The sequence below is a fragment of the Podarcis vaucheri genome (genome assembly GCF_965113315.1).
Source record: "Podarcis vaucheri genome assembly, chromosome: 16".
Classification (NCBI taxonomy): domain Eukaryota; kingdom Metazoa; phylum Chordata; class Lepidosauria; order Squamata; family Lacertidae; genus Podarcis; species Podarcis vaucheri.
In genome coordinates, this window is record NC_138754.1 from 12,384,840 (window position 1) to 12,411,424 (window position 26,585).

The following is a 26,585-nucleotide window of genomic DNA, read 5'->3' on the forward strand; positions in this document are numbered from 1 at the left end:
CTACTCCTGAGTTGGGCTAGCTCTGGATACAACCCCATGTTTTGGATCTGCCCTTTCCCTGCCACTGCAAATTATTTTAACTACCGTATTTTTCGCCCCATAGGGCGCACCTAGTTTTTTGGGGGGGAAATAAAGAAAAAACCCCGACCCCAGCTCCCAGAACAGGCTGCTATCCGCAAGCCGTGGGAGAGCTGTGCGACTTCGCACAGCTCTCCCACGGCTAGCAGAGAGTTGCACGAAGCCTGAAGCCTGGGGCGTGCTGATCTGCGAAGTCACACAGCTCTCCCACGGCTAGCAGATAGCTTCCTGAAGCCTGGAGAGCTAGAAGGGTTGGTGCGCACCGACCCCCCTCGCTCTCCAGGCTTCAGCGAAAGCCTGCATTCGCCCCATAGGACGCACACACATTTCCCCTTCATTTTTGGAGGGGAAAAGTGCGTCCTATAGGGCGAAAAATACGGTAATTTTAATCTTGTTGTTATCCTGGGACCTTATGGACAAGGGTGGGTAAGAAATCCAGTAATTATTATCATCTTGTTATTAATAAAAAGCTGTAGATTCTCACCCCTCCCACAAACATATAAATATCTCCCCTTCTGAAATCTGTGTTTGTGTGTAATATTTATGTACAGTATAGTGATTCTATACAGTATAGTGATTCACAACCTTGATGGCAGAAAGTGAGGAAGAATTAAAGAACCTTTTAATGAGGGTGACAGAGCGCAAAATATAGTCTGAAACTCAACATCAAAAAAACGAAGATCATGGCCACTGGGCCCATCACCTCCTGGCAAATAGAAGGGGAAGAAATGGAGGCAGTGAGAGATTTTACTTTCTTGGGCTCCGTGATCACTGCAGATGGTGACAGCAGTCACGAAATTAAAAGACGCCTGCTTCTTGGGAGAAAAGCAATGACAAACCTAGACAGCATCTTAAAAAGCAGAGACATCACCTTGCCAACAAAGGTCCGTATTGTTAAAGCTATGGTTTTCCCAGTAGTGATGTAGGGAAGTGAGAGCTGGACCATAAAGAAGGCTGGTCGCCGAAAAATTGATGCTTTTGAATTATGGTGCTGGAGGAGACTCTTGAGTCCCATGGACTGCAAGAAGATCAAACCTCTCCATTCTTAAGGAAATCAGCCCTGAGTGCTCACTGGAAGGACAGATCGTGAAGCTGAGGCTCCAATACTTTGGCCACCTCATGAGAAGAGAAGACTCCCTGGAAAAGACCCTGATGTTGGGAAAGATGGAGGGCACAAGGAGAAGGGGACATCAGAGGACGAGATTTTTGGACAGTGTTCTCGAAGCTACCAGCATGAGTCTGATCAAACTGCGGGAGGCAGTGGAAGACAGGAGTGCATGGCGTGCTCTGGTCCATGGGGTCACGAAGAGTCGGACACGACTAAACAACTAAACAACAAATAGTGGTTTTGCTTGGGATGGCTTTGTTTTTTGCCTATTGAATAGCTTCAGAATCCTTACCCTTTTTTTGCACTTGGCTTTGGGGGCAAACACCATCTTGGCCGTCTCAAGTGGCAAACACTCCTGGCTTGCCAGCATCCACACAGCCCATCACAAGCGGTTATCTGACAAACTGGTTACAGACAGCTGTGCTGCTCCATGTTGATTTTGCCACATCTTCCATCATATGCATTGCTCCAATAACAAAATAAAAAACCCCACTTTTAAACAGCACAATTCTCCTGGCAAGGTGGGGGTCTCTGGACTGTCCTGTTTATTGCTGATTGGAAAGCAGCAACAGCCCCTGCTCTCCCAGGTGAAAAAAAATAAATGTGGAGGGCAGGAAACCAACTGCAGCCATGTGTTCCATCCTCTTTGCTACTGGTTACTCACTCGGAGCTATGGAGTCTGTGATTGGCTGTCAAATAGGAATGGCCACTGTGGAAAGATGGTCTCCTCCAATGATGGGCGAGGGGTGGTATAAATCCAGGAGGGATGATTGCGCCTTTTCTGCTAGTCTCTTCCAGTGGATGCTCCCCAAATACTCTTCCTCATTTCCAAAAAGTCCTCTGGGTATCAGAAGGATGCAGGAGAGGGAGGGTGGGGTGGGGATGAAAAGACTGAAAATACTTCCCCCCCTTCGGCTTAGAATGCCTGTAAGGAACATCATCTTTTCAGAAACTGACGGAGCGTGGCAGCCAGGGAAGCGAAAAGGAGACTCTAGTGCACAGTGGCAGAGATCATCAGCCCGTCTCCTTTCAGATCAGGAACCAAGGAAGCCCACAGCAGGGGTTTCCCACAGAGACACACGTCTTTTGGTGGCTGGTGCAGAAATATTGGCGCAGGTGGAAAAGGCCAGGTGCAATACGGAGAGAATGATAACCTGTGCTGAGACAATGGGGGGGGGGTAGGGAGGAAAGGGGAGGGAAATGTTACACATCTCATACTAAAAGAGGGAGGAAGTTGCATTGCCAATATGCAGTGAGGGAGAAGACTTGGGACTGTCTGCTCAGATTGGCAGTTTTATCTCCAGGGTTTCGTCTTCTCCATCAATTGCTACCTGAGACCCTTTTAAATTGGATGTGCCTGGCATGCTCAACCACTGAGCTATCATTTCTTTCCCTTCCACCCCACTCTGTTTTCACTTGAACAGAATGCTTAATGGGTCTAACAGTGGGGGGGGGGGACGACACCCCCACCATCAACTGACATTACAGACAAAGGAGCCATCAGTTTGTGCATTTTAAATTAAACAGGTAAGTTAAGGTGTAAGCCCTCCAAACATCCAAATAGCCATCCACATGAAATTGAAATATGTCATATGCTCAAATGTAGACAGGACAGCAAGGTCCTCAGACAATCATAATACTGTGTAGGGTTGGAAGGGACACCTAGCGCGGGAATCACAGCTAGAGAAACGCTGACAGGTGGCCACCTGAACTCTGTTTGGAAACTTCCTGTGAAGGAGAACTGGTTGTGGTCCTGTCCTCTGGAGCAGCAGAAAGCAAGCTTGCTCCAACTTCCATGTGACAGCCCTTTAGATATTTGAAGATGGTAACAGACGGTCAATATTTATCCTACTAGGGGTTGCAAAATCCTTTCTATTGTGTGTGTGTGTTCTCCTGCCACTAATCCCCATATGTCAGGCATATAATTTATTATTGCATTAAAATGCAAACAGGACTTGCACACCCGGCTCAGAACTGCACCTGACACCAGGATCTCTCACCTGCTAGGCTGTTCTCAGACGCCTGTCCCTTCCTCTGCCTCAGGGGAATCCTCTTCTGGTTCTGCTCGCGGGGCCAGCTGGGCAACGGGGGCACTTCCCAAAATGCCCCGGCGGAGGACATATGGGCAAGAGGGACCAGATGGGATGTCAGCAAAACCTGCGGGGGAGAAACAAGGCCAGACCTGCTAAAGTGGACACAGTGGTGGGGGTGTCCTTTCTGCTATGTTTTCAAGTTGAAAAGAATCTCCTTTCACCTGAAAGGTTTGCATGCAAACTATTGTATGCATCCCCCCCCCCTAAAATACAGTGGTGCCCCGCAAGACAAATGCCTCGCAAGACGGAAAACTCGCTAGACGAAAGTTTTCCGTTTTGGAGGTGCTTCGCAAAACGAATTTCCTATGGGCTTGCTTTGCAAGTCGACAATGTCTTGCGAGTTCCTGCTGGTTTTTTTTCCTCCCCCCCCCTTTTTCTAAGCTGCTAAGCCGCTTATCAGCTGATCCGATCAGCAGATAAGCCGCTAATAGCGCTAATCCGTCAATGGGCTTGCTTTGCAAGACGAAAAAACCGCTAGACGAAGAGAATCACAGAACGGATTCTTTTCGTCTTGCGAGGCACCACTGTAGTACCATCCCATGCTCTTCAATGCACTTTCCCGTTAAACAAACATTTTATATACATTCTAACCGTATTTCTGGCTGCATTTTTGTTCTGCTCCATTCATTACGTCATAGTTGTGGCGCCAGCTGAGCTTGGCTCCCAGTGCGGTGGAACCGGTTGTGCTGCCTTAAATCCGCCTCTGATTTAAAGCACTTATACTGTTTTAACAGCTACGGGCTCCCCCAAAGAATGATGGGAGCTGTTGCTTGTTAAGGGTGCTAAGAACTATTAGAAGACCACTAACTCCCCTCACAAAGCTGCCATTCTCAGGGTGGTGTAACAATCCACTGGGAACTCTCAGAATTCTGGCTCTGTGAGGGAAATAGAGAGGCCTAAAAAAGCTCTCAGCACTCTTAGCTACAGTTCCCATGATTCTGTGCGGGGAGCCATGGCTGTTTAAAGTGGCATCATAGGGCTTTAAATGTGGTGTAATTGGGCCAGTCTGCTACAAAAAGCCTCCTCCAACCCTCCTCAAAGGGCCAATGGCAGCTCAGGACAGGACTTTGGGGCAGATGCCCAGGGCCTCACTGAGCAGATAAACAAGGGGGGGGGGGGGCTCTGAGAGTAGCCAAGTTTGCTGCTAACCTTATTTAAAGTGTTGGAGATATATATATATCCATCAGAAAAGGGTTTCCACCGTAAGCCCATTAAGTCCAGACTCTAAACTCACCTCATGGCACCACTGATGGCCTTGTGGTGCTTCCTTTTTCTCTTTCCCTCCCCAATTTCCCACATACCTTTCATGACCACCTCAGGGAGCCCGTAGGGTTCATACTGAGTGTCATCAAAGGCCACAGAGACACGTTCCCTGCGCTGATGGCCACACTCTGATCCCTCAGTTTGGGTCTGGACATTTCGTCGGCTCCCCTGAGACAAGGGCTCTCTCTTCTGGGAAGCTTCAGGAACTGCAAGACACAGAAACCTTGAATTAGGGTACATATACACCAGATATTTAAAGCACCCTACCCAACCGTCCTGGGACTTGTAGTTTGCCCCTCGCAGTTACAGTTCCCAGCACCCTTAGCAAACTGGGGTTATTGGGTGGGGCAGCTGTGTGCTCTAAATGTAAGGTGTGCTTGCAACCTAAGGACAGTGCGGTGACAAAAGAAGAGATGTCCGGTTTCTCCCATGACCTTCCTGTGCTAAAAGGAAAAACATTGCCATTTCAAAAAAAAAAAAGGAAAATATTTGGCTCCATGTTCCTCCAAGGAATCATGGGAAATGTAGTTTGTTATGGGTGCTGAGAGCTGAGAACCCTAGTCCCCTCACAGAGCCACGATTCCCAGAGTTCCCTGGAAAATACTCAGAGAACCAGAGCTCTGAGGGGAATAGTCTCTCAGCACCCTTAGCAGGATTTTTTTTTTTTGGGGGGGAGCCATGGCTATTTAAAGTGATATCATAGTGCTTTAAATGTATGCTGCAGATGATGTATGCTGCACGAAACAAGGTATTCCTCTTCTCTTCCTCCCCCAGTTTGGATTCTCTCCCCCTATATTCTATGCCCACCCCACCCCCCCTTACCATCTGCAGTCTCAGCTGCTTCTCTGCCGTTTCCTGAGCCAGCCAGTCCCAAGGGGCCAGTGGTGTCCTCCTCTCCTCTTTTCTGGTGCCAGGCCTCCCAGGTAGCCAGCTCCTTGCGCAGGACCCGGTTTTCCTGCTGAAGCCGGGCAAGAGAGGCCTCCAGCTGCAGACAGAGAGTCGCCCATGAAAACAGACACCGCTAAGAGCTCGCCCACACTTCCGCTTGCCCCCTGCTTGATTTGCACTTTCTAGGCTTGACAACCATATGTCAGGAGTGCTCTGATGGTGTTTCCTGCTTGGCAGGGGGTTGGACTCGATGGCCCTTGTGGTCTCTTCCAACTCTATGATTCTATGATTCGAGACATGGGTCAGAGCCGTTTTCCTCTCACCCCAATCCTTTCCCAGGGAAAACCCAAGCTTTCGTGCTAAATTGGAGCAAACATCAATCCAGAGAAAACCAGAATTGCAGCTTGCTCTGATCGAGAGCCTAAGAGCTATTTTTCCTAGGGGAAAGCAGTGCAACAAGTTGGATAGCCTGAGCCCTAATCTCAAAAGGCTGCTTACAAGAGATCAGTCCAGACACCGGGCAATAGGAATTTTGTGCTTAGCACACACACGTATCGCAGAACACAAGAATGCCGTCAAAAAAGAAGAAAAAACTTCCTCTCTTTTCCAACACATGAAAGAAACAGGACACGAAATTAATTTTGCAGATTCCAAATTGCTCTTTAACATGGAACATCACCACAAGAGAATAATCATGGAAGCCATCGAGATAGAGAAACACCCTCACAACATGAACAAGCGTGACGACACGTCCCGCCTGCCAGACATCTGGAAATTAGCCCTCCCCACAAAAACCGACACCAGAACCAGAGGCACACAGAACGCCGTCACCAATCAACCACACCAGACCCAAACCCAGACCCTCTCCACAGACATATTACAGACTCCATCCAGTAGCCAAACTATAGTGGCACCTCCGGATGCTGCACCCCCCTGCAATCCCTACACAGATCTGGCTGGCACAAGGCACAAAACCATAGCTCGCCCCTATACACGAAGCCAAGCCAGAGCACAACTAAATGCAGCACAGCCATCTTCTCAGAAAAACTCTTCACAAGCTCAAGAGGTCAAGACACGAAAGCTTTAGCAACTAATCTACACTTAATGACCCACCCAGTGATATTCAGAATATCACTCATGAAATCACCCAAGATATCCCTCAAGTAATTAAGGAACAAAAGAAGAAAAGGCACACTAATCTAGGAACTTCCTCTCTGCCCAGAACGTTGGAGGCTATACACCACACCCCTCAACAGTATTTATAGGAACTCAAACACCAGACTCTGCTCTGTTCCAGTAACAAGAAGCCGAAAGCACCAGCCTGAAGATGACGAGTGAGACCTCGTCGAAACGTCGCACAGACACCCCGACTCTTACACGGGAAGACACCCGAAGACACCAAAACCTGCATATATATATATATATATATATATATATATGCTTTCGTAGATTTTCACGGGTATAGGAATGCAGGTTTTGGTGTCTTCGGGTGTCTTCCCGTGTAAGAGTCGGGGTGTCTGTGCGACGTTTCGACGAGGCCTCACCCGTCATCCCCAGGCTGGTGCCCTCGGCCCCCCGTCACCGGAACAGAGCAGAGTCCGGTGCCCGAGCCCCTGCAAACACTGTTGAGGGGTGTGGCGCACAGCCTCCAACGTTCTGGAACTTCCTCTCTGCCCAGAACGTTGGAGGCTATACACCACACCCCCCAACAGCATCCACAGGACCCCAAACACCAGACTCTGCTCTGCTCCAGCAACAAGAAGCCGAAAGCACCAGCCCGAAGATGACGAGCGAGACCTCGTCGAAACGCCGCACAGACACCCCGACTCCCACACGGGAAGACACCCAAAGACACCAAAACCTGCATTTGAATATATATATATATATATGCAGGTTTTGGTGTCTTCGGGTGTCCTCCCGTGCAAGAGCCGGGGTGCCCGTGCGACGCTTCGACGAGGTCTCACTCGTCATCTTCAGGCTGGTGCCCTCGGCTTCCTGCCACTGGAACAGAGCAGAGTCTGGCGTTTGAGTTCCTATAAATACTGTTGAGGGGTGTGGTGTATAGCCTCCAACGTTCTGGGTAGAGAGGAAGTTCCTAGATTAGTGTGCCTTTTCTTCTTTTGTTCCTTAATTACTTGAGGGATATCTTGGGTGATTTCATGAGTGATATTCTGAATATCACTGGGTGGGTCATTAATTACTTGAGGGATATCTTGGGTGATTTCATGAGTGATATTCTGAATATCACTGGGTGGGTCATTAAGTGTAGATTAGTTGCTAAAGCTCTCGTGTCTTGACCTCTTGAGCTTGTGAAGAGTTTTTCTGAGAAGATGGCTGTGCTGCATTTAGTTGTCTATGAAATACCCTGCAAAGTCTGCCCAGCCACGTACATTGGACAAACAAACAGACGAATAAATGCACGTATCGCAGAACACAAGAATGCCGTCAAAAAAGAAGAAAAAACTTCCTCTCTTTTCCAACACATGAAAGAAACAGGACACGAAATTAATTTTGCAGATTCCAAATTGCTCTTTAACATGGAACATCACCACAAGAGAATAATCATGGAAGCCATCGAGATAGAGAAACACCCTCACAACATGAACAAGCGTGACGACACGTCCCGCCTGCCAGACATCTGGAAATTAGCCCTCCCCACAAAAACCGACACCAGAACCAGAGGCACACAGAACGCCGTCACCAATCAACCACACCAGACCCAAACCCAGACCCTCTCCACAGACATATTACAGACTCCATCCAGCAACCAAACTATAGTGGCACCTCCGGATGCTGCACCCCCCTGCAATCCCTACACAGATCTGGCTGGCACAAGGCACAAAACCACAGCTCGCCCCTATACACGAAGCCAAGCCAGAGCACAACTAAATGCAGCACAGCCATCTTCTCAGAAAAACTCTTCACAAGCTCAAGAGGTCAAGACACGAGAGCTTTAGCAACTAATCTACACTTAATGACCCACCCAGTGATATTCAGAATATCACTCATGAAATCACCCAAGATATCCCTCAAGTAATTAATGACCCACCCAGTGATATTCAGAATATCACTCATGAAATCACCCAAGATATCCCTCAAGTAATTAAGGAACAAAAGAAGAAAAGGCACACTAATCTAGGAACTTCCTCTCTACCCAGAACGTTGGAGGCTATACACCACACCCCTCAACAGTATTTATAGGAACTCAAACGCCAGACTCTGCTCTGTTCCAGTGGCAGGAAGCCGAGGGCACCAGCCTGAAGATGACGAGTGAGACCTCGTCGAAGCGTCGCACGGGCACCCCGGCTCTTGCACGGGAGGACACCCGAAGACACCAAAACCTGCATATATATATATATATATTCAAATGCAGGTTTTGGTGTCTTTGGGTGTCTTCCCGTGTGGGAGTCGGGGTGTCTGTGCGGCGTTTCGACGAGGTCTCGCTCGTCATCTTCGGGCTGGTGCTTTCGGCTTCTTGTTGCTGGAGCAGAGCAGAGTCTGGTGTTTGGGGTCCTGTGGATGCTGTTGGGGGGTGTGGTGTATAGCCTCCAACGTTCTGGGCAGAGAGGAAGTTCCAGAACGTTGGAGGCTGTGCGCCACACCCCTCAACAGTGTTTGCAGGGGCTCGGGCACCGGACTCTGCTCTGTTCCGGTGACGGGGGGCCGAGGGCACCAGCCTGGGGATGACGGGTGAGGCCTCGTCGAAACGTCGCACAGACACCCCGACTCTTACACGGGAAGACACCCGAAGACACCAAAACCTATATATATATATATATATATATATATGCTTTCGTAGATTTTCACGGGTACAGGAATGCAGGTTTTGGTGTCTTCGGGTGTCTTCCCGTGTAAGAGTCGGGGTGTCTGTGCGACGTTTCGACGAGGTCTCACTCGTCATCTTCAGGCTGGTGCTTTCGGCTTCTTGTTACTGGAACTGTAACTTGTTCCAGTAACAAGAAGCCGAAAGCACCAGCCTGAAGATGACGAGTGAGACCTCGTCGAAACGTCGCACAGACACCCCGACTCTTACACGGGAAGACACCCGAAGACACCAAAACCTGCATATATATATATATATATATATATATATATATATATATATATATATTCCAAATGTCATCACTCTCTCTTTCTTTAAATAGTGCAAGCCTCGGATCTGGCTTTTTTTCCTTCTCCCTCCGAATTCCTTTTCCTTTTGTGCAGTGTCTTTTATATTGCAAACCACAGGCAGGGACCGATAGAATCAATGACCTTTGTAAGCTGGTCCAGGGGCCTTTTGTTTTGGCGGAAGAGTGGGACAAAGTTGCTTTCAACAATTAAAATCCACAAAAGATTCCTAGCACGCCTCGAGGAGAGTAAACTTACTTGTTCCTGGACTCCCGGCTGCACCGGCTTCTCTTCGGGCAGACGTCCCGCCGGACCAAGATCTGCAATGCTCAACATGTCTCCCTGCAGCTGGGCCGACACCAGAGGGACCTCTGAGGTCTCGCTGCCTCCGCGCACCTCCAAGGTGTTTGCGGGGCTTTCTGCATGGTGTACCTCCGCCTCCCTCTGCCCCAGCAGAGCTCGCAGCCTCTGGCCCTCGGCGTCGGCCATTTCCAAGGCTTTCTTTGTCTCCTCCAGCTCCTGGCGGAGGCTCCTCATCAACTGCTCCTTCTCCTCGGCGTCCGCCAGCAGCTCCTCCACGTGGCGGCTCTGGGTCTCCATGGCTCGCGCCAAGCGCTCCGTCTGCCTCCCCAGCGTGGCCTGCAGGACCTGGAGTTTCTCCTGGGCCAAGATGGCTTGGGCTTCGGCTTGGGCCTTGCCAGAGGCTAAGTCCAGGAGGTCCTCCTGCAAACCTTCCACGTTCCCCTCCGGGTCAGGGGTCCTGCCTCCTTGGCCCTCTGCCTCAGTTTCCCCGTGGGCCTGCCGTGTGGCTGGCGCATCTTCTCCTGTTTCAGACGTCTCTACGTCCGAGGTCAGCTGCTTCCCCGGATCTGCCTCAGCCCTGGGCTCAACCGCCCCTCCATCCTCCTCAACCTCTTCTGCCACAGAGACTTCTTCCCCACCAGCCGCCATCACCGAGGCCTGTCCTTTGCTCCTGGGGGCCTGGCAAACCCCATGGATCTCTGGGGAGCCCTTTGTCTTTTGCCAGGCCGCCGCTCCCACCATTGAACCCAACTGCCTCTCCTGGGCCCAGGCCCGGCTTTTCTCTTGCTGCCAGCAAGCCTCAAGGAGGGTTTTGCGTTGGCTCTCCGAAGCATCCAGGCGCCGCCGCAATGTCAAAACCTCGGTTCTGAGGGCCTGTAGTTCCTCCCGGCACCGCTCCGTACTCTGGGCCCGGGAGCTCGGTGATGGAAAGCCTGAGGAAAGAGATGGCAGAGAAGAGAAAGCCTGAGAACAGTGATATTTTGTAGTTAAAAAGAGATAAAATCACAATTTCGCACTGTGGTGGTCATTCAGGTCTTAGATTTTAAGTGCACACTTCCAAAGCATCATGGGAATCATAGTTTGCCCCTGTACGGAGCTGTGGTTCCTAGCACCCATAACAAACTACAGTTCCCAGGGTTGGGGGGGGGAGCTGCATGCTTCAAATGTGCTTTGAAAGAAGCCCCAGTTAAAACAAAAATTGAACTGCACATGGCAGATTGCTAGTGCTGGTGGGTGTGTGGAGAGAAAAAGCAGCAAGCAAAATTTCAGTGGGTCTACTCTGAGGTAACGGTCATATATAGCAGAATCTGATTGAGGTGTGCCTAAATCAGGATCTGGAGGCAAAAATATTACGTTCTACCATTTTGTGTATAAATCTTGCTTGCAATGCTCCCTTGTATTAAAAAAAAATATTATGGGTTGGGGAGGAATTCAACATAGTGCTAAGGAGATCACTCTGTCAGCAAAAGCATTTCGGTTTGCCTGGTGGAAGGATCTGCTCTCTCCCCCCATACACCATTCGGGGGGGTGTCTCCCAACCCCCCAAAGATTTGGGGGACATGGGGGGCAGAGGAGGGAGCCAGTGGGGGAGAGCCCCACTGCACTAGTGAAAGCTCTTGTGCAAGCTTTCACTAGTGGGACACATTCATTGAATCCAGCCCCATATATTTCTTTTAAAGAAACATACAATTTAAAAAATCCTCCATTCTCCAATTCTTTACACCTGGACAACAGAAAAAATTGATTTAATTAGAGTTCCTGGAAGTTCAAATGCAAACTTCTGAATATGAATGCACAACATTTCAATTCCATATTTTTTATTACTAGGCATTACACTTATAAATAGCCACACAGACACCGCACTCACCTCTGACACTGTCCATCAAAAGAAAAAAATATTTCTGTTCCTCCCCACTCAGGAGGAGTTCAAACACAGTTAGTGGGGGAACCAGTTCACCGGTTTGTCATCCATTAACTAAGTAGCCTTAAATCATCCAAATTTAGGATTGAGGTTACAGCCCTAGTTTAAAGGGCTACTGCTCCTTTAGAACTAGTACATAAAATCTGGAGCAGGAGTGTGGTGCAGTGGTTAGGGTGTTGGACTAGGACCTGGGAGGCCAGGGTTCAAATCCCCCCACCCAGTAATGAAAGCTCACTCGGTCATCTTGGGGGGGGGGGCTGTCACAGTCTCTCAGTCTAGCCTAACTCACAGAGTTGTTGTGAATATGAAATGGGGAGTGAGAAGAACCACAAACTCTTGAGCTCTTAGGAGAAAAAAACTGGAGTATAACTATAACCAGGAATGAACACATAAAAGAAAAGCACAGTTAACAGAGTTTTAAAGAAAAATAAAAACCTTCTTGCTTTATTAACCTGCAAACGTGTTCCCTTGGTAGCAAGGGATTACCCTACAACTGAAAAATGCCATAATACAGTAAGCAAAATAGGGTGGAATCCAAATAAGTTCTGCTTGTAGTAAACTTTATTTAAATGAATAGCCATATCTATTAATTTCAACAGTCTACTCTGAGTAGGACACTGGATAAAACCCATACACCTACATGAAAGCTACATATCATACAAAATATAATTATTCCATATATATATATACCATAAAGGTATGCAATATATGAAATACTATACATAACATACAAAATATAATTACAATATGCACATTTCTATAGAATCATGACCAGGGATAAATATAACAAGGACTGAAGGCTCACGATTCTTGCAAAAAGAAAAACAAAAGCAGACTGCTCTTTATATCACTGCCATCTAACACAAACACACACAAAAACATGTGCAGAGTCTCACCTTTCAATTTGGTGTGAGCTCCCCTTTTCTCAACTGGCTGCTCCAAGCGGGAGGAGCTTATGCTACGACGGCTGCCACTAGAGGGCACCTTTTCTGTCCCAAGCAGGCCCTGTTTTGAAAGTGGGCGTTAAGAGCAGAGAGGTCAGGGCACAAGGCAGAATGCCAGTTTCCCCACCCATGCCTGTCCAACGGCTGCCTCGATACCCCCGCCAGAAAGTTGGCAAAAGAAAGGAGTCTGGGTTGTTGTTTTCTTGGAGACTATTATTCTGGTCCACCCATTTTTTTCTGGTCGTGGCCTTTTCCTTTGTTGCAAATATCGTGGCAGGAGAGCTGAGTTAAAACAACTCAGAGTACTTTATTAATTTTATGGTAAAATGCCATTCCAATAAAACCTGCAGACTGTTGTTCCATACTTACATTAGACACATGTAAGGAAAAAATTGAATGCGGACACTGTCAAATCACTGAACCATTTAATACACTGTTAAGCGGGTGGCGCTGTGGTCTAAACCACAGAGCCTAGGACTTGCCAATCAGAAGGTCGGTGGTTTGAATCCCTGCGACGGGGTGAGTTCCCGTTGCTCCGTCCCTGCTCCTGCCAACCTAGCAGTTCGAAAGCACCTCAAAATGCAAGTGGATAAATAGGTACCACTCTGGCGGGAAGGTAAACGGCGTTTCCGTGCGCTGCTCTGGTTCACCAGAAGCGGCTTAGTCATGCTGGCCACATGACCCGGAAGCTGTACGCCAGCTCCCTTGGCCAGTAAAGCAAGATGAGCGCCGCAACCCCAGTCGGCCATGACTGGACCTAATGGCCAAGAGTCCCTTTACCTTTTTAAGGCTTCAGCTATTCATGACTCTCTATAAGGAAGCACGAGTGTCTGCAGGTTCTGACATTAACCACATTCTCTTTACCTAACTCCAACTCTGCACAGGCATCAATGGTCAGTGCAAAGGCTTCTGGGATTGCTAGGCGCTGTTTTCGCACCATTTCTGCCATTTCCACACTCTTTTAGGGCCACCCTTGCCCCTTTCTGTGCCACTTCCAGGTTTGCAGCGATGTGCCCATGCGCAGTTGCCTGTGCCTTTAATGCATGTAAATGGGGAGTTGCCAGCACATTTTTTAAAAATTCAAAAACGTGGAGAAGCGGCAGTTCAGTGGCAGAACACCTGCTCTGCATGCAGAAGGTTCCTGCTTCAATCACAGTTTAAAGAGGTCTTAAAGGGAATTCTCTCTGCCAGAGGACCTTAGACAGCCACTGCCAGGAACTTAAAAAGAGAGACAAGAGTGTGAAACCGCCAAGTCGTAACTTATCCAGGAGCCCATCTAGAACAGCAGGATTCGAGCCCAAGAGACTCACTCTCCTTGTGGTTTCCAGCAACTGGAATTCAGAAGCACCCCAGCTGTAGAGACAGATCAGTATCCTGCTACAAGTCTCCATTAACTTAGTGACATTTCAGTGACGGCGTCATCATCAATCGCGGCTGAGTCCCAGTGCTCTTTTTGCACCCATGGATTCTTTGTACTGCAGTTCTGCCTGAGCTCCATGTTTGAAAGCAGCCGGTAGCACATGCGTATGGTTTACATTATGTACTGTATTATATTATATTGTTATGAGTTTGGGGGAGGAGGGAAAAGGCTCTGTGCAATATCTTTCTAACCCCTGGATCCAGCAAGCATTAAAACATAAGCCAGGCTAGCTGCCTGTGTTGAGTAGGACTGCCATACGTCTGGATTTTCAAAGGCGGAATTGACGTCCAGGGGAAATTTCCAAAATGTGGTGCTGGATTTTAGACAAGTCAATCGAAAAATCGTAGGGTTTTGGGGTTTTTTTGTAAAAGTGCTCAACAACTTTCAGGGTGTCCTGGTCTTTACTTTTGAAATATGGCACCCCTAGTGTTGAGGCGATAGCCTGGGAGATGGGCCATTAAGGAAAACAAAGGAAAGTGGCTCTGTGCAAGACAGCAAACTCATGGTTAGTTAGAAGAAGGACGAAGCCAGAGTTGGAGTTTAGTCACAGTGATGTGACCTGGAAGTAAAGCAGCAAGCCAGAGTGAGTTTGAGAGCCTCACTCAGATTTCTGTTTGAATCCAAGGCTGCAGCTATGAGAGAAGCAAGACCCTATTGGAGTGTAAATGCTGTAAAACCCTCCACTGTAGGCTCGGATTGTATATATATGGAAATAAACCATCTATCCTAAGGACACCACGGTCTCCGCTGTGCCTCATTTCCAAAAACAAACATGAATCCTTGATAAGTGCCTGAAACTCCTGAAACATTCAGAGATTGGGGAGGTGTGCAACAATAAGTTAGGAAGATTAGCCCACCTTTTGCTGGTGCCTGCTTTGGCGCAGGTCTCCCACATCCACTGACGGCCGCCTCCCTCTGCTTTCCAGGGAGCTGCTCTGGAACAGAAGAAAAAGAAAGGAACTCCAATCCATTAGAGGGAGGCAATAAATGTCAACCGTTGCGCCACCACTTGAAACGTCCTCACCTGAGCAATAGCCCAGTGGCCATTGGAAGAGAAGGATGCTGAAATTAATGGGCCATTGGTCTGATCCAGCAGCCAGACTCTTATGTTACTAAGAGGGAAGAGCACCCTATGTGTTATTGTATTATGGGCTACGCTACAGCCATGAGGGGAAAGGCAGAGATGTCTAGGCCCCAAATCTACACATCTATCTATCCACCCTGTTGCCAGGCAGTTGAAGAATTATCACAATTCAAGGGCACAGCACAGGACCATTTTGAGGAGAGCGAGGAGCAAGGCTGGTGAGGGGTGTCCTCTGGGAGGGGGCCTGGGCTGGGGAAAGCCATGAGGACCACATAGGGAGGCCTGGAGGTCCCACACTCCCTAGCCAGCCAAAGAGGCAGGAACTGTGAAGCTCTGCTGGTTCCCCTGGTGTTGCAGCCAGCGGAGAGGCTGGATCAGACCGATCTGCAGTCAGCATCTTGCATAAAAGTGCCTGTATTCGTCCCCCGCCCCCTGCAACCTGCAGCGCTGCCAAGACTCCCTTGACCTGTTCCCGAGAAGAAGCTTGTAAAAAGGCACTCGGCTGATGAGCCGCAGCCTTGTAAAACTCTCCACCTGCAGATTGGGGACCGGCTGGGAGGGGGGGTGATGGGAAACGTTGGCTGCTACCTTCAGTAGCGTTTCCTGCGAAGAAACAGAGGCGATAATTAATGGTGCTAATAATTGCGCCCAGCCAACCAACAAGGACACGGGGCCTCGTAAAACATGTCAGGCGGTGCATGAGGAAGGGGGGGGGGATACCCAACGAGCAAAGTTGCTTCGTCATGGTTTGGCGCAGAGCTGAGGCCAGGATTTAGGGGGTGGTTGTGGATCCCCTTTCTCTCTCTCACCAACAGTAGCTGGTGCCCATTAGAACCAGTAGGGCAGAAGGCAGGGAGCCCACCAGTAGGTGGCGCCAGAGCCAATGGCAGGCAGAGCCAACTAAAGCTAGTTTGGTCCCCATCCACCTTCCTGCTGAGTTCTACAAGGGGCAATGCTGAGACCAAAGAAGAGGAAGCTGGCAGGCAGGGCCACCACCTGGACTGGCTGTAAGAAAGGCAGGCAGGTGGGGGCGGCTTGAGGGCAGGCCGAGGTCGGTGGGGCCGTTCCCCATTTGCCCTGATGGACCAGAACTTCCATGATGTGGGTTTGTTTATCTTTTTACAAGGCAGGGGATGCCTCATTTAAAAGAGAGTGGGGTGGTTTGGGGATCATTTCCATTCCTTTCCTTTTGCAAATTCATAATTACAGTTCTCCCATGCTACCCCAGCGAGGGGCAATAGATGCACCCTATCTGCGGCGGTTGTGTCATCTGCATATCTGAGGTTGTTGATATTTCTTCCGGCAATCTTAATTGCCATCACCTTGCCAACAAAGGTCCGTATAGTAAAAGCCATGGTTTTCCCAGTAGTGATGTATGGAAGTGAGAGCTGGACCATAAAGAAGGCTGATCGCCGAAGAATTGATGCTTTTGAATTATGGTGCTGGAGGAGACTCTTGAGAGTCCCATGGACTGCAAGAAGATCAAACCTCTCCATTCTGAAGGAAATCAGCCCTGAGTGCTCACTGGAAGGACAGATCCTGAAGCTGAGACTCCAATACTTTGGCCACCTCATGAGAAGAGAAGACTCCCTGGAAAAGACCCTGATGTTGGGAAAGATGGAGGGCACAAGGAGAAGGGGACGACAGAGAATGAGATGGTTGGATGGTGTTCTTGAAGCTACCAGCATGAGTTTGATCAAACTGCGGGAGGCAGTGGAAGACAGGAGTGCCTGGCGTGCTCTGGTCCATGGGGTCACGAAGAGTCGGACACGACTAAACGACTAAACAACAACAACAACATCTGCGGCGGTGGGGGCGGGGAGCTAACACTTTGCAGGCAAGCCTCTTTCTGAAAAACAGGTGGTGGAGCTCAAAGCCCCTCCACCAAGCTGGAAGCCTGTGCCGGGCCCAGGGGTTAACCCAAGCAACGCAGTCCAGGTCCTGTCCTGAATCCAAGGAGTCCGCAAGGAGTCAGTCCAACAGGGCCAAGGCAGGAAGCCAGGCTAGGTCAGGCGCAGGGTCTCAGGCAGGTTGTAGCAAGCAGCAATGTTGCTCCCACAACCTGGGGTGGGGTCCAACAGCCTTTTATCTTTGTCGGGGTAACGGCCGGTCCTGATCCCCCGGCGACTCACCTCCCTGTCTTGCCCGAAGTCAAGCACTCCTCCTGCGAGTACTCAGGTCTCTCCTTCTCTCAGACCTTAGTCTCTGCAGCTCAGGAGATGTCAGTGGGTTACTAGACCCAGGGGCCACCTCAGCCTCTCTTGATCCAAATGGTAGTGGAGCAGCTGTAAGTGATGGCCCAGCTGAAGGCAACGTGGCAATCCCCTCCAGCGCCGAGGGCCTTCTGGCGGTTCCCTCATTGCGAGAAGCAAAGCTACAGGGAACCAGGCAGAGGGCCTTCTCGGTAGTGGCACCCGCCCTGTGGAACGCCCTTCCAGCAGATGACAAAGCGATAAACAACTACCTGACATTCAGAAGACATCTTAAGGCAGCCCTGTTTAGGGAAGCTTTTAACGTGTGATATTTTACTGTATTTTTGGTTTCTATGGAAGCCGCCCAGAGTGGCTGGGGAGCCCCAGCCAGATAATTATTATTATTATTTGGAGCCAGGGCAGGCTCAGGCCCCTGACTAGGCCCAGCTGGTGCTTGTTGCAGGAGAACCTGTGCAGTCTGGGGCTCTTCAGGATCAGGCCCCAGACTTGGTTCAGATGATGCCTGAGGCAAAGGATCCGGTGCGGCCTGAGACTCCTCTGGTTCCGAGTCCAAGCCCGAGTCCCAGGCCATCACAAAGCCTGAACTCCTAACTGTCACAGGACAGGCAGGCAGGGGCACAGGAGCTGTTTAGGAATTGAAGAGTCAAAGTAGGGAGGGCAAGGCCTGGATTCAAATCAGCCCAGATCCCCACTCAACCCTTACAGCTCTTGGATGCGGCTGCTAGAGCAAGAATTGCAATCACTCTCCCTCTATTTGGAATATTAATAGCCCTCCTCACAGGGTTGCTTGTGGAGACAAATGAGGCCATTACGGTGAGGCACATGCCCCCCGCACAGTTAAAAAGCGAAATTAACAGCGCCCCTCGGAGAGGACAAGAGGATGCCTTATCGCTTTTGGAACCATGCAGGTTTAATGTCTTTATGTACCCCTCCCACAAAAAGCTCTGCCTAATAATAGTATTTCTTAAAAGGAGCCATGCAGATGTGTGCATAAATTTGGTTGGGATTAGATACTTATAAGGACGCGGGTGGCGCTGTGGGTTAAACCACAGAGCCTAGGACTTGCCGATCAGAAGGTTGGCAGTTCAAATCCCCGCGACGGGGTGAGCTCCCATTGCTCGGTCCCTGCTCCTGCCAACCTAGCAGTTTGAAAGCACGTCAAAGTGCAAGTAGATAAATAGGTACTGCTCCGGCGGGAAGGTAAACGGCGTTTCCGTGCGCTGCTCTGGTTCACCAGAAGCGGCTTAGTCATGCTGGCCACATGACCCGGAAGTTGTACGCCGACTCCCTTGGCCAATAAAGCGAGATGAGCGCCACAACCCCAGAGTCGGTCACGACTGGACCTAATGGTCAGGGGTCCCTTTACCTTTACCGAGATACTTATAGGCTGCAATCACCCACCTCCTGCCCTTTCTCCCACTGCTGCCCTCTCTGTGTGGATGTGGCAAATTTGGCCTTCCAGTTTGTTCCACAATATGGCCCTACCAGGGTCTCACCAAAATGTATGCCTGGTTTTGCAAGACCCAGAGGTTTGGTCAACCGGGTGACAGTAGCATAGACCCCTCAACACCAGAGGTTTGGTCAAGCAGGACACCATGGCGTAGACAAAGGCTGGCACTAGAGCTGTGTGCTCAGCCTTAAGTCATCCTTAAGTTGGAAGGGACCCTGATGGTCATCTAGTCCAACCCCCTGCAGTGCAGAAAGCTTTTGCCCAATGTGGGGCTCGAACCCGTGATCCTGAAATTTAGAGTCTCATGCCTACTCACCTCCGTCTGGCCGCCTCGCTGCTTCTTCCACTGAGCCAGCTCAGCTCGGATCAGCTCCAGCTGCCCCTGCAAATTCCACAGTTCCCTTTCCTTTTCCTGCATCCGGGTTTCTGCTTTGCCAAGAGCGAGTCTCAACTCTGAATGGCAGAGGAGGGGAAAGGAAAAGCCGCTCAGGCAGCGGCGGGGAACCATTTCCACCCCGAGGGCCACATTCCCTTCCGAGGGCCGCGTGGTGGGCGGGGCCAGTCTAAAGTGGGTGGAGCAATGGTGCAAATGCTGCGTTTGCATGGTAAGCCTCACACATTCCCAGCAAGGCCAGGGAGAATTGCGGTCCGGGGAGAGTTCTGAGGGCCGGGCAGAATTCTGAGGGCCGCATGGTTTTAAAAAACCTACAGACCACGTTCCGATACCTTGATTTTCTTTCTCGAGCCTCTCTCCCATGGATGCCAGTTCTGATGCCATCGCCTGGGCCCCTTCGCCATTCTCTGTAGGGATGGGGCTCCCGGGTGGGGCACTGGGACAAGCCGCTTCTTGCTGCCAGGAGGCGGTGGGGCTCTCCTTCCCGCAGGGGCCTCCGACGGCAGGGCTGCTGTCCTGAATCTGCTGGAAAGGAGTAAGAAAAAGTCTCATGGTCCAAGACCAGCTTTAAAAGTAGCCTCTGCCAATCTGATGCCTTTCAGGTGTCCTAGACCAGTGTTTCCCAACTGGTGTTCCGCGGCACACTAGTGTGCCGCGAGATGTTGCCTGGTGTGCCGCGAGATGTTGCCTGGAGGGAGGCGGGCGAGTCCAAAAAAGGTTGGGAAACACTGACTTAAGTTTCTCTTTCAAAAAGGAAACGTGGGTTAAAGCGGCGCCGCCGCCCCCCACTCACTTTCCTGCTCTGGCTTCCCTAACAGTTTTCCGAGTTGCGTCACTGGATCCAGCCCCCTTTTCCACAGGTGACACGGGGCTGGAGGGAGGGAAAGAGGGCTTTACGTCGCGCACAAAGGCAGCCTCCTAGAAGCGCTCTGGGCCGGCGCCGTTTCGCTGAAGGCGCCGGAGGACCCCCACCCTCAGCTCCTTCAGAAAGGAAGCCCCGCCCCTCGGCTCCCTATGCCGCTAGGCAGCGCAGCTGACTGACGAGGACATTCTGCAGCGGCGGCCGCCGCACAACCACCGCAGTTGCTGGCAGCGTCCGCAGCGCAATAAGTAACAGCACCTGGTGCTGCCAACTCTTTCTCTCTCTCTCCCGCCCCCCGCCCCCAAGCTCTCGCGCGCCCCGCGTCAACATCGCCGCGCGCAGCTTCCCAAGCTCGAGGCCAGCCGCTACACGCGCGCGCCGGCTCGTCATCGGCTCCGGTTGTTGCCTTTCTCCGCCGAGGTCGGTGAACCCCGAGCCTAGGCTTCCTTCCCGCACCCCACTTTCCGAAGACCGCACACCAGTTGGGCCAGTACATATTCCCCTCCTGTGACTGGAGCGGAATAGCCCTTTCTCTTCTTCCCCAACCCTTGTCGTTGGAGGAGTCCCTCAGTCCCTCGCTTTGCTGCCTCCCCCCCCACCCCCAAAGCTTGGAGGTTCCCCGGCAAGGGGGAGGGAAAAAAATTGAAACTTACACTTTCGTGCGTCCCTCCCGGCGTGACGCTGCGCGCTGACATCACGGGGCTGTAATGGTGGTGTGCCTCGAGATTTTTTTCATCAAACAAGTGTGCCTTTGCCCAAAAAAGGTTGGGAAACACTGTCCTAGACTACAAGTCCCATTGGATTCAACCAGCGCTGGCTAATGGGAGCTGGAGTCCTAAAGCCTGGAGCACACCAGCTGTTCCAAAGCCACATTAAAGCAATACTCACACTTGCTCCGGCTGCAAGGGTCCTGCTAAGCTCTGCTTTGGCCTCGATGCCACCTAGAGAACAGAGGGAGAACTGGTTGCCCCGGGAACCAATTTGGGCCTGCAGATTGAATAAAGCCTACCTGTGGTAGTAGATTAGCGTATTTTTCGCTCTATAAGATGCACCAGATCATAAGACGCACCTAGTATTTGGAGGAGGAAAAGAAGAAAAGAAATATTCTGAATCCTAGAAGCCAGAACAGCAAGAGGGATTGCTGCACAGCGAAAGCAGCGATCCCTCTTGCTGTTCTGGCTTCTGGGATAGCTGTGCAGCCTGCATTCCCTCCATAAGACGCACAGACATTTCCCCTTACTTTTTAGGAGGGAAAAAGTGAGTCTTATAGAGCAAAAAATATGGTATATAGACACGAGCAAAACCACCCTGCTGTGGGCCACCGCCCCATCTCCAAGCCACCAGAGTTTTGATTTTCCTCTTCCCTCCGTGTCCCTTTTCCCTTGTGTGTCGTGTTTTGTCTTGTTTTCAGATTGTAAGACTGTGGGCCGGGACGGCCCTTGTGGGAGCCTTTTTGGATGAAGAATGGGGGTACAAATGCCCTAAATAAATCTAAATCCCTCAACTGACAACCCCTCCTTTTCCCTCACCCCCCCTCCGCCACGAAGTCACAGACTCTGCCTTGACTCTTTCCCGTGACTCTTCAGCCGCTAATTCCACCTCCATCTGGCAAAGCCTCTAATCCCCGGACGTAGGAAGAGGCGCCTCTTGCTCGCTGGCTTGGCCTAAGAGGACCCTGTGCCCTTTCCTCATCTTCCGGCTTCTTACCTTCGGCCCACGGCGTGGAGGAACCCCAGCGGGGGGGCAGGAGGGCCAAGTGGGACTGCGACTGCAGCTTGTCCAGTTCGATTTGGCACCTGGAGAGAGGCAGAGGGAAGGAAACAGGAGAAAGGAGATCCTCCACAGTCATAGGCAGTGTACCTGTGTGTACCAGTCTGCAGCGAGATCCTGTACCTGGGGGACTTTTTACTCCAGCCAATGGAATGGACCAGGTTTTTTAAAAAATGTTTCATGGGGTGTTCCAAATAAAGAACTGATCCAGGAAAATAGAATTTAAGAAGTTTGAATCTGTTGACCTAACGTATTTTGTTTAGGGGCTTTATATGACCCCAAAATATGTTGGAATTTGGCTCCAGGTAGCAAAGCATCCCCTCAAAAACTCAGACCCTCCAAGTACTGTATCCCTATTTTCAGGGACAGTCCCAGATTTACAAAAGCCATCCCGGTTTCTGATTTAATCCTGGAATGTCCTGCTTTTCCTTAGGACATCCCTATTTTCATAGAGAAATGTTGGAGATTATGGAGTTATCCGACCCCCGAGCCATCTGAAAGTAGCCCTGGACAGGGAAATTTTTTAATGTTTAAATGTGTTTTTATATCTGTCGAAAGCCACTCAGAGTGGCTGGGGCAATACAGTCAGATGGGTGGGGTATAAATAGTATGATGATGATGATGATGATGATGATGATGATGGAATAGGACGTCACTATTTTCATCAGAGAAATTTTGGAGGGTATAAACTCTCCATCAGGCTTTATGTTTTGTCCTTGACAAAGACGTCACCTGGAGTGGCTAGGGCAACTGAATCAGATGGGTGGGGTATGAATGAATGAATGAATGAATAAATGAACGAATGGAGGTTTTGTGGTAGTCACCAGCCTGGAGGGTTTTAAAAGAGGATTAGACAAACCCATTGCTATCACTGGGTACTAGCCGCAATGGCTATGCCGCTGTTGGGAGACGTATACCTCCAATTCCCAGTTGGCAGGAATCACAAGTGTGGAAGGTTGCTGTTGTGCTCAAGTCCTGCTTGCGGACTTCCTGGAGGTGTCTAGTTGGCCACTGTTGAGAACAGGATGCTGGCCTACATGTTTTCTATTTTTACCCCACCCACCCTGACCCATAATTCAAGAGGTTAACATTGCCCTACCTTACAGGACTTACTGAGCGAATGTAGACAGAGCATTTTGCATGCTCCAAATGCCAGCTTTTATTAGCAAAGGAAGCTCAGAGATATTGCTACCTGCACAGATTTATGGAAATCAAACTAAACTGCATATATCTGCTGACTGTGCTATAATTTCGTCTGCTCCTGTAAGCACCAGGCAGTGCAAACAGCTGTCTAGGACACTGAAGCCCTGTCCTTTCATCAAGCATTGCGGCCCCCCCTTCCTTCATGGCCTTCAGGTCTAGAAACTTGTTTTGCTATTTTAAAAGTTGTTCCTAGTTGTCCCTGTACGTTTCCGAGCACAATTCAAAGTGTTGGTGCTGACCTTTAAAGCCCTAAACGGCCTCGGTCCAGTATACTTGAAGGAGCGTCTCCACCCCCATCGTTCTGCCCGGACGCTGAGGTCCAGCACCGAGGGCCTTCTGGCGGTTCCCTCACTGGGAGAAGCCAAGTTACAGGGAACCAGGCAGAGGGCCTTCTCGGTAGTGGCACCCTCCCTGTGGAACGCCCTCCCACCAGATGTCAAAGAGAACAACAACTACCAGACTTTTAGAAGACATCTGAAGGCAGCCCTGTTTAGGGAAGCTTTTAATGTTTGATGTATCACAGTATTTTAATATTCTTTTGGAAGCCGCCCAGAGTGGCTGGGGAAACCCAGCCAGATGGGCGGGGTATAAATAATAAATTATTATTATTATTATTATTATTATTATTATTATTCCTAGGATCTCTGCATGTGGCTACTGAATTCTGCTTCCACCTGCAAACCTGTGGGGCACAGACTGCTGCTTTCGTCTCCGTCCTTGTGACGCCAACCCCACCGACCCCACGAATCCCAGCTACTGTACCTACGCAGCTCTTCTTCCAGTTCCGTTTGGCGTCTGGTCGCCTGAGCGAGCTGAGCCTCCAGGCAACTCAGCTGGGCTTCTTTGGCTTGCAGCTCCTGCGCCAACCGCTGACGGCTACGCTCCACTTGCTCCCAGGCCTCGGCCAGACTCCGGTTCTCCTGAGAGAGAAGGGCCCACGAGGCCCGTTCGTCTTCGTGCTGCAAAGAACAGCGAGAGATGAGCCTCATTAAAACAAAACCAAAAGAACGCAGTGTGGTTTGTGTCCACGGAATCATAGAATTGTAAAGCTGGAAGGGACCCAAGGGACATCTAGTCCAGCCCCCGTCAATGGAGGAATCACAGCTCCAATCCAGCCTTGCTCACAGGAGACCTGTCAAAATGAATGAAAATGCGTCACCCAATTTCATTCAGTGAAAACTCTGTTGGATGCAAACCAATGTTGGTTACACATCAGGGATGTGGCCCTCCAGGGCTCTCTATCTGGCCCTCAGGAATCTTTCTGGGCCACATACCCATCCTTTGCACACACACAGAGATCGTTTTTGCCTGCCTGGAATGTGCCCTTGAACTCTGATCGTGCCTCTTGCTTCTCTGGATGGAGCACAGAAAGGTGTGTAGGGTTGTATGTAATATTTGCATTCCTTGCTCCACCCACTTTTGCCTAGGGCCCCACCCACAATTAGCATGCGGCCCTCAGAAGGTTGGCCGGAAGGGAATGTGGACCTCGGACCAAAAAAAGTTCCCCACTTCTGCTGCACATCCTGCCTATATACTGTAGTGATATTCCTTGCTCCAAAATGTGATTCCGCTGGGTACATTCTGAACACTCTGCACTAAAAAAAATCAAGTTTCATGACCCATATAAAAATACTGCATTGTTTCACCTGGTTTATTGCACTTCCAGTTCTTTTTCCCAGCTTGCAGTCTGGTTTTTTATTTGCCAAGAAAGCACACAGATTATAGACATATTCCTGAGTTTTTCTCCAGTATCACGAGAGCTAGAAGCTTGCTTTTTGATAAATTTCAAAAACTTAAAAGAGTCATACCCTCCTTTTTTTGCTGACTACAAATCTCCAGTTAGCCATGGATCAGCGAATTGGCCTGGGCTTAATCCTCTACCCCTGAGCTATGGGGCAATAACCACACTGGCCTACCTTGCAGGATCCGTATGAGGACTCTGAGCTAGTACATGCACCATAAATTGAACGTATGGGAACAGCGATACATAAGCGCTATGCAAAATAAGAGCCAAGACGGCATATTGGTTAATGCAGCTGTTGGCAACTGGTGCCCTCCACAGGTTGTTGGAGTACAGCTCCCATCAGTTCTGCCTGGGGCTGAAGGGAGTTTTAGTGCAACAACCTCTGGAAGGCACCAAGTTGACAAAAGCTGGGTTAATGGTATAAGTTTCGCGTTTGGTTCAAATATCAGCTCCCTCATAGCTCACAGGAGATTAGAAGCAAATTATTTCTTAGCCTCAGCACCCGAGCAGTCTTGAAGGTGGCTTGCTCAGTTGATGGCTATATTTTTTTTAATAGATATTTATTAAAATTTCAGAAATTATATACAAAAAACAAACAAAATACAGACAAAAAACAAGTATAATTTCCGTCCCTTATTTTCTTATCCTTACTTCGCTGACCTCCTCCTACCTCCCCTTTCTGTATTCCAATTTCAAAATATTTATTCAGCAAGTCCTCTCCCTTAATTTCATTTAGTTTTAACCATTCATTTCTTTTAACTTAAACATTACTGCTATAAACCACTTAGCTTCTAAACCATCATCATTCTAACATTTATTAATTTTGCCGTGTTTCTCAACCCTTTCTTCATCTTTGGTAACCTTATTTTCATTTGGTTTAGTTCATTTAAAAAATTAAAATCCAGTTTTACCTTATCCAAACTTAATCATCGAATTCATACCTCAGTTCATAGCTCAGTTGCTGGCTATTGATAGGTAACCTCGCAAGTGCCCTTTGTTCTTAGGGCTCTTCGTCTTTAAACAGAACAGAGGAGCACCTCTTTAAAGTAGGACACATGGTCACCCTGGGCTAGGAACTCTATGCAGCGTGTCTGCAGTGAACGGGGAGGGGGAAAATGATGTTCTACCTTCCAGGATTGTTGTAAGGATAGCTCTGAAGCACACCCAAAAAGCACTGTATAAGTTCCATGACCCAGGCGCTCAAACAAATAAACTGCGTACATTTGAAAGTTTTCAGGGATGGGTAATTTTATTTTATTTTCAGATCGAGGGCCACAAAAACCCTTACACACCTTACACACACACACGTTCCTCTATCTTCCAGCCGCACAAGCGAGAGGCATTGTCGGTCTTCAAGGTCACATGCCAGCCAGGAGGAAAAAAAGGAGGACCAATGAGGGGGTGGAGCTGAGTGTATCATAAAGCCTGATTCCTGAAAGCCAGAGGAAGATGCCTGATGGCCTCATCTGGCCCGCAGGTCTAAGGTTCCCCGCCTCTGGATTAATGCAAAGTGTTGGTGCTGACCTTTCAAGCCCTAAATGGCCTCGGTCCTGTATACCTGAAGGAGCGTCTCCACCCCCATTGTTCAGCCCAGACACTGAGGTCCAGCTCTAAGGGCCTACTGGAGGTTCCCTCACTGCAAGAAGGGAAGTTACAGGGAACCAGGCACAGGGCCTTCTCAGTAGTGGCACCTCCCCTGTGGAAGACCCTCCCACCAGGTGTCAAGGAAATAAACAA

At 49.7% G+C, this 26,585-nt stretch overlaps 1 protein-coding gene across 3 annotated transcripts in view; it reads right to left on the reverse strand.

The window, feature by feature from the left end:
* Positions 1-1,376: 1,376 nt before the first annotated feature.
* The window catches only part of LOC309520410 (uncharacterized protein), a 28,240-nt gene continuing 3,031 nt past the window's right edge, over positions 1,377-26,585 (reverse strand). The window contains exons 2-13 of one of the 3 annotated variants that reach the window (XM_082202138.1): positions 23,867-24,063; positions 21,839-21,927; positions 21,020-21,072; positions 19,602-19,794; positions 19,192-19,328; positions 14,986-15,063; positions 12,661-12,769; positions 9,799-10,775; positions 5,365-5,527; positions 4,581-4,748; positions 3,187-3,343; positions 1,377-2,345 (exon numbers count right to left, since the gene is read on the reverse strand). In XM_082202138.1, coding sequence (XP_082058264.1) covers positions 3,201-3,343; positions 4,581-4,748; positions 5,365-5,527; positions 9,799-10,775; positions 12,661-12,769; positions 14,986-15,063; positions 19,192-19,328; positions 19,602-19,794; positions 21,020-21,072; positions 21,839-21,927; positions 23,867-24,063 — 2,307 coding nt within the window. In that variant the 3' untranslated portion in view covers positions 1,377-2,345; positions 3,187-3,200. The remainder of the gene's footprint in view (positions 2,346-3,186; positions 3,344-4,580; positions 4,749-5,364; positions 5,528-9,798; positions 10,776-12,660; positions 12,770-14,985; positions 15,064-19,191; positions 19,329-19,601; positions 19,795-21,019; positions 21,073-21,838; positions 21,928-23,866; positions 24,064-26,585) is intronic. The other 2 variants (XM_082202137.1, XM_082202139.1) reach the window with 2 other exon arrangements.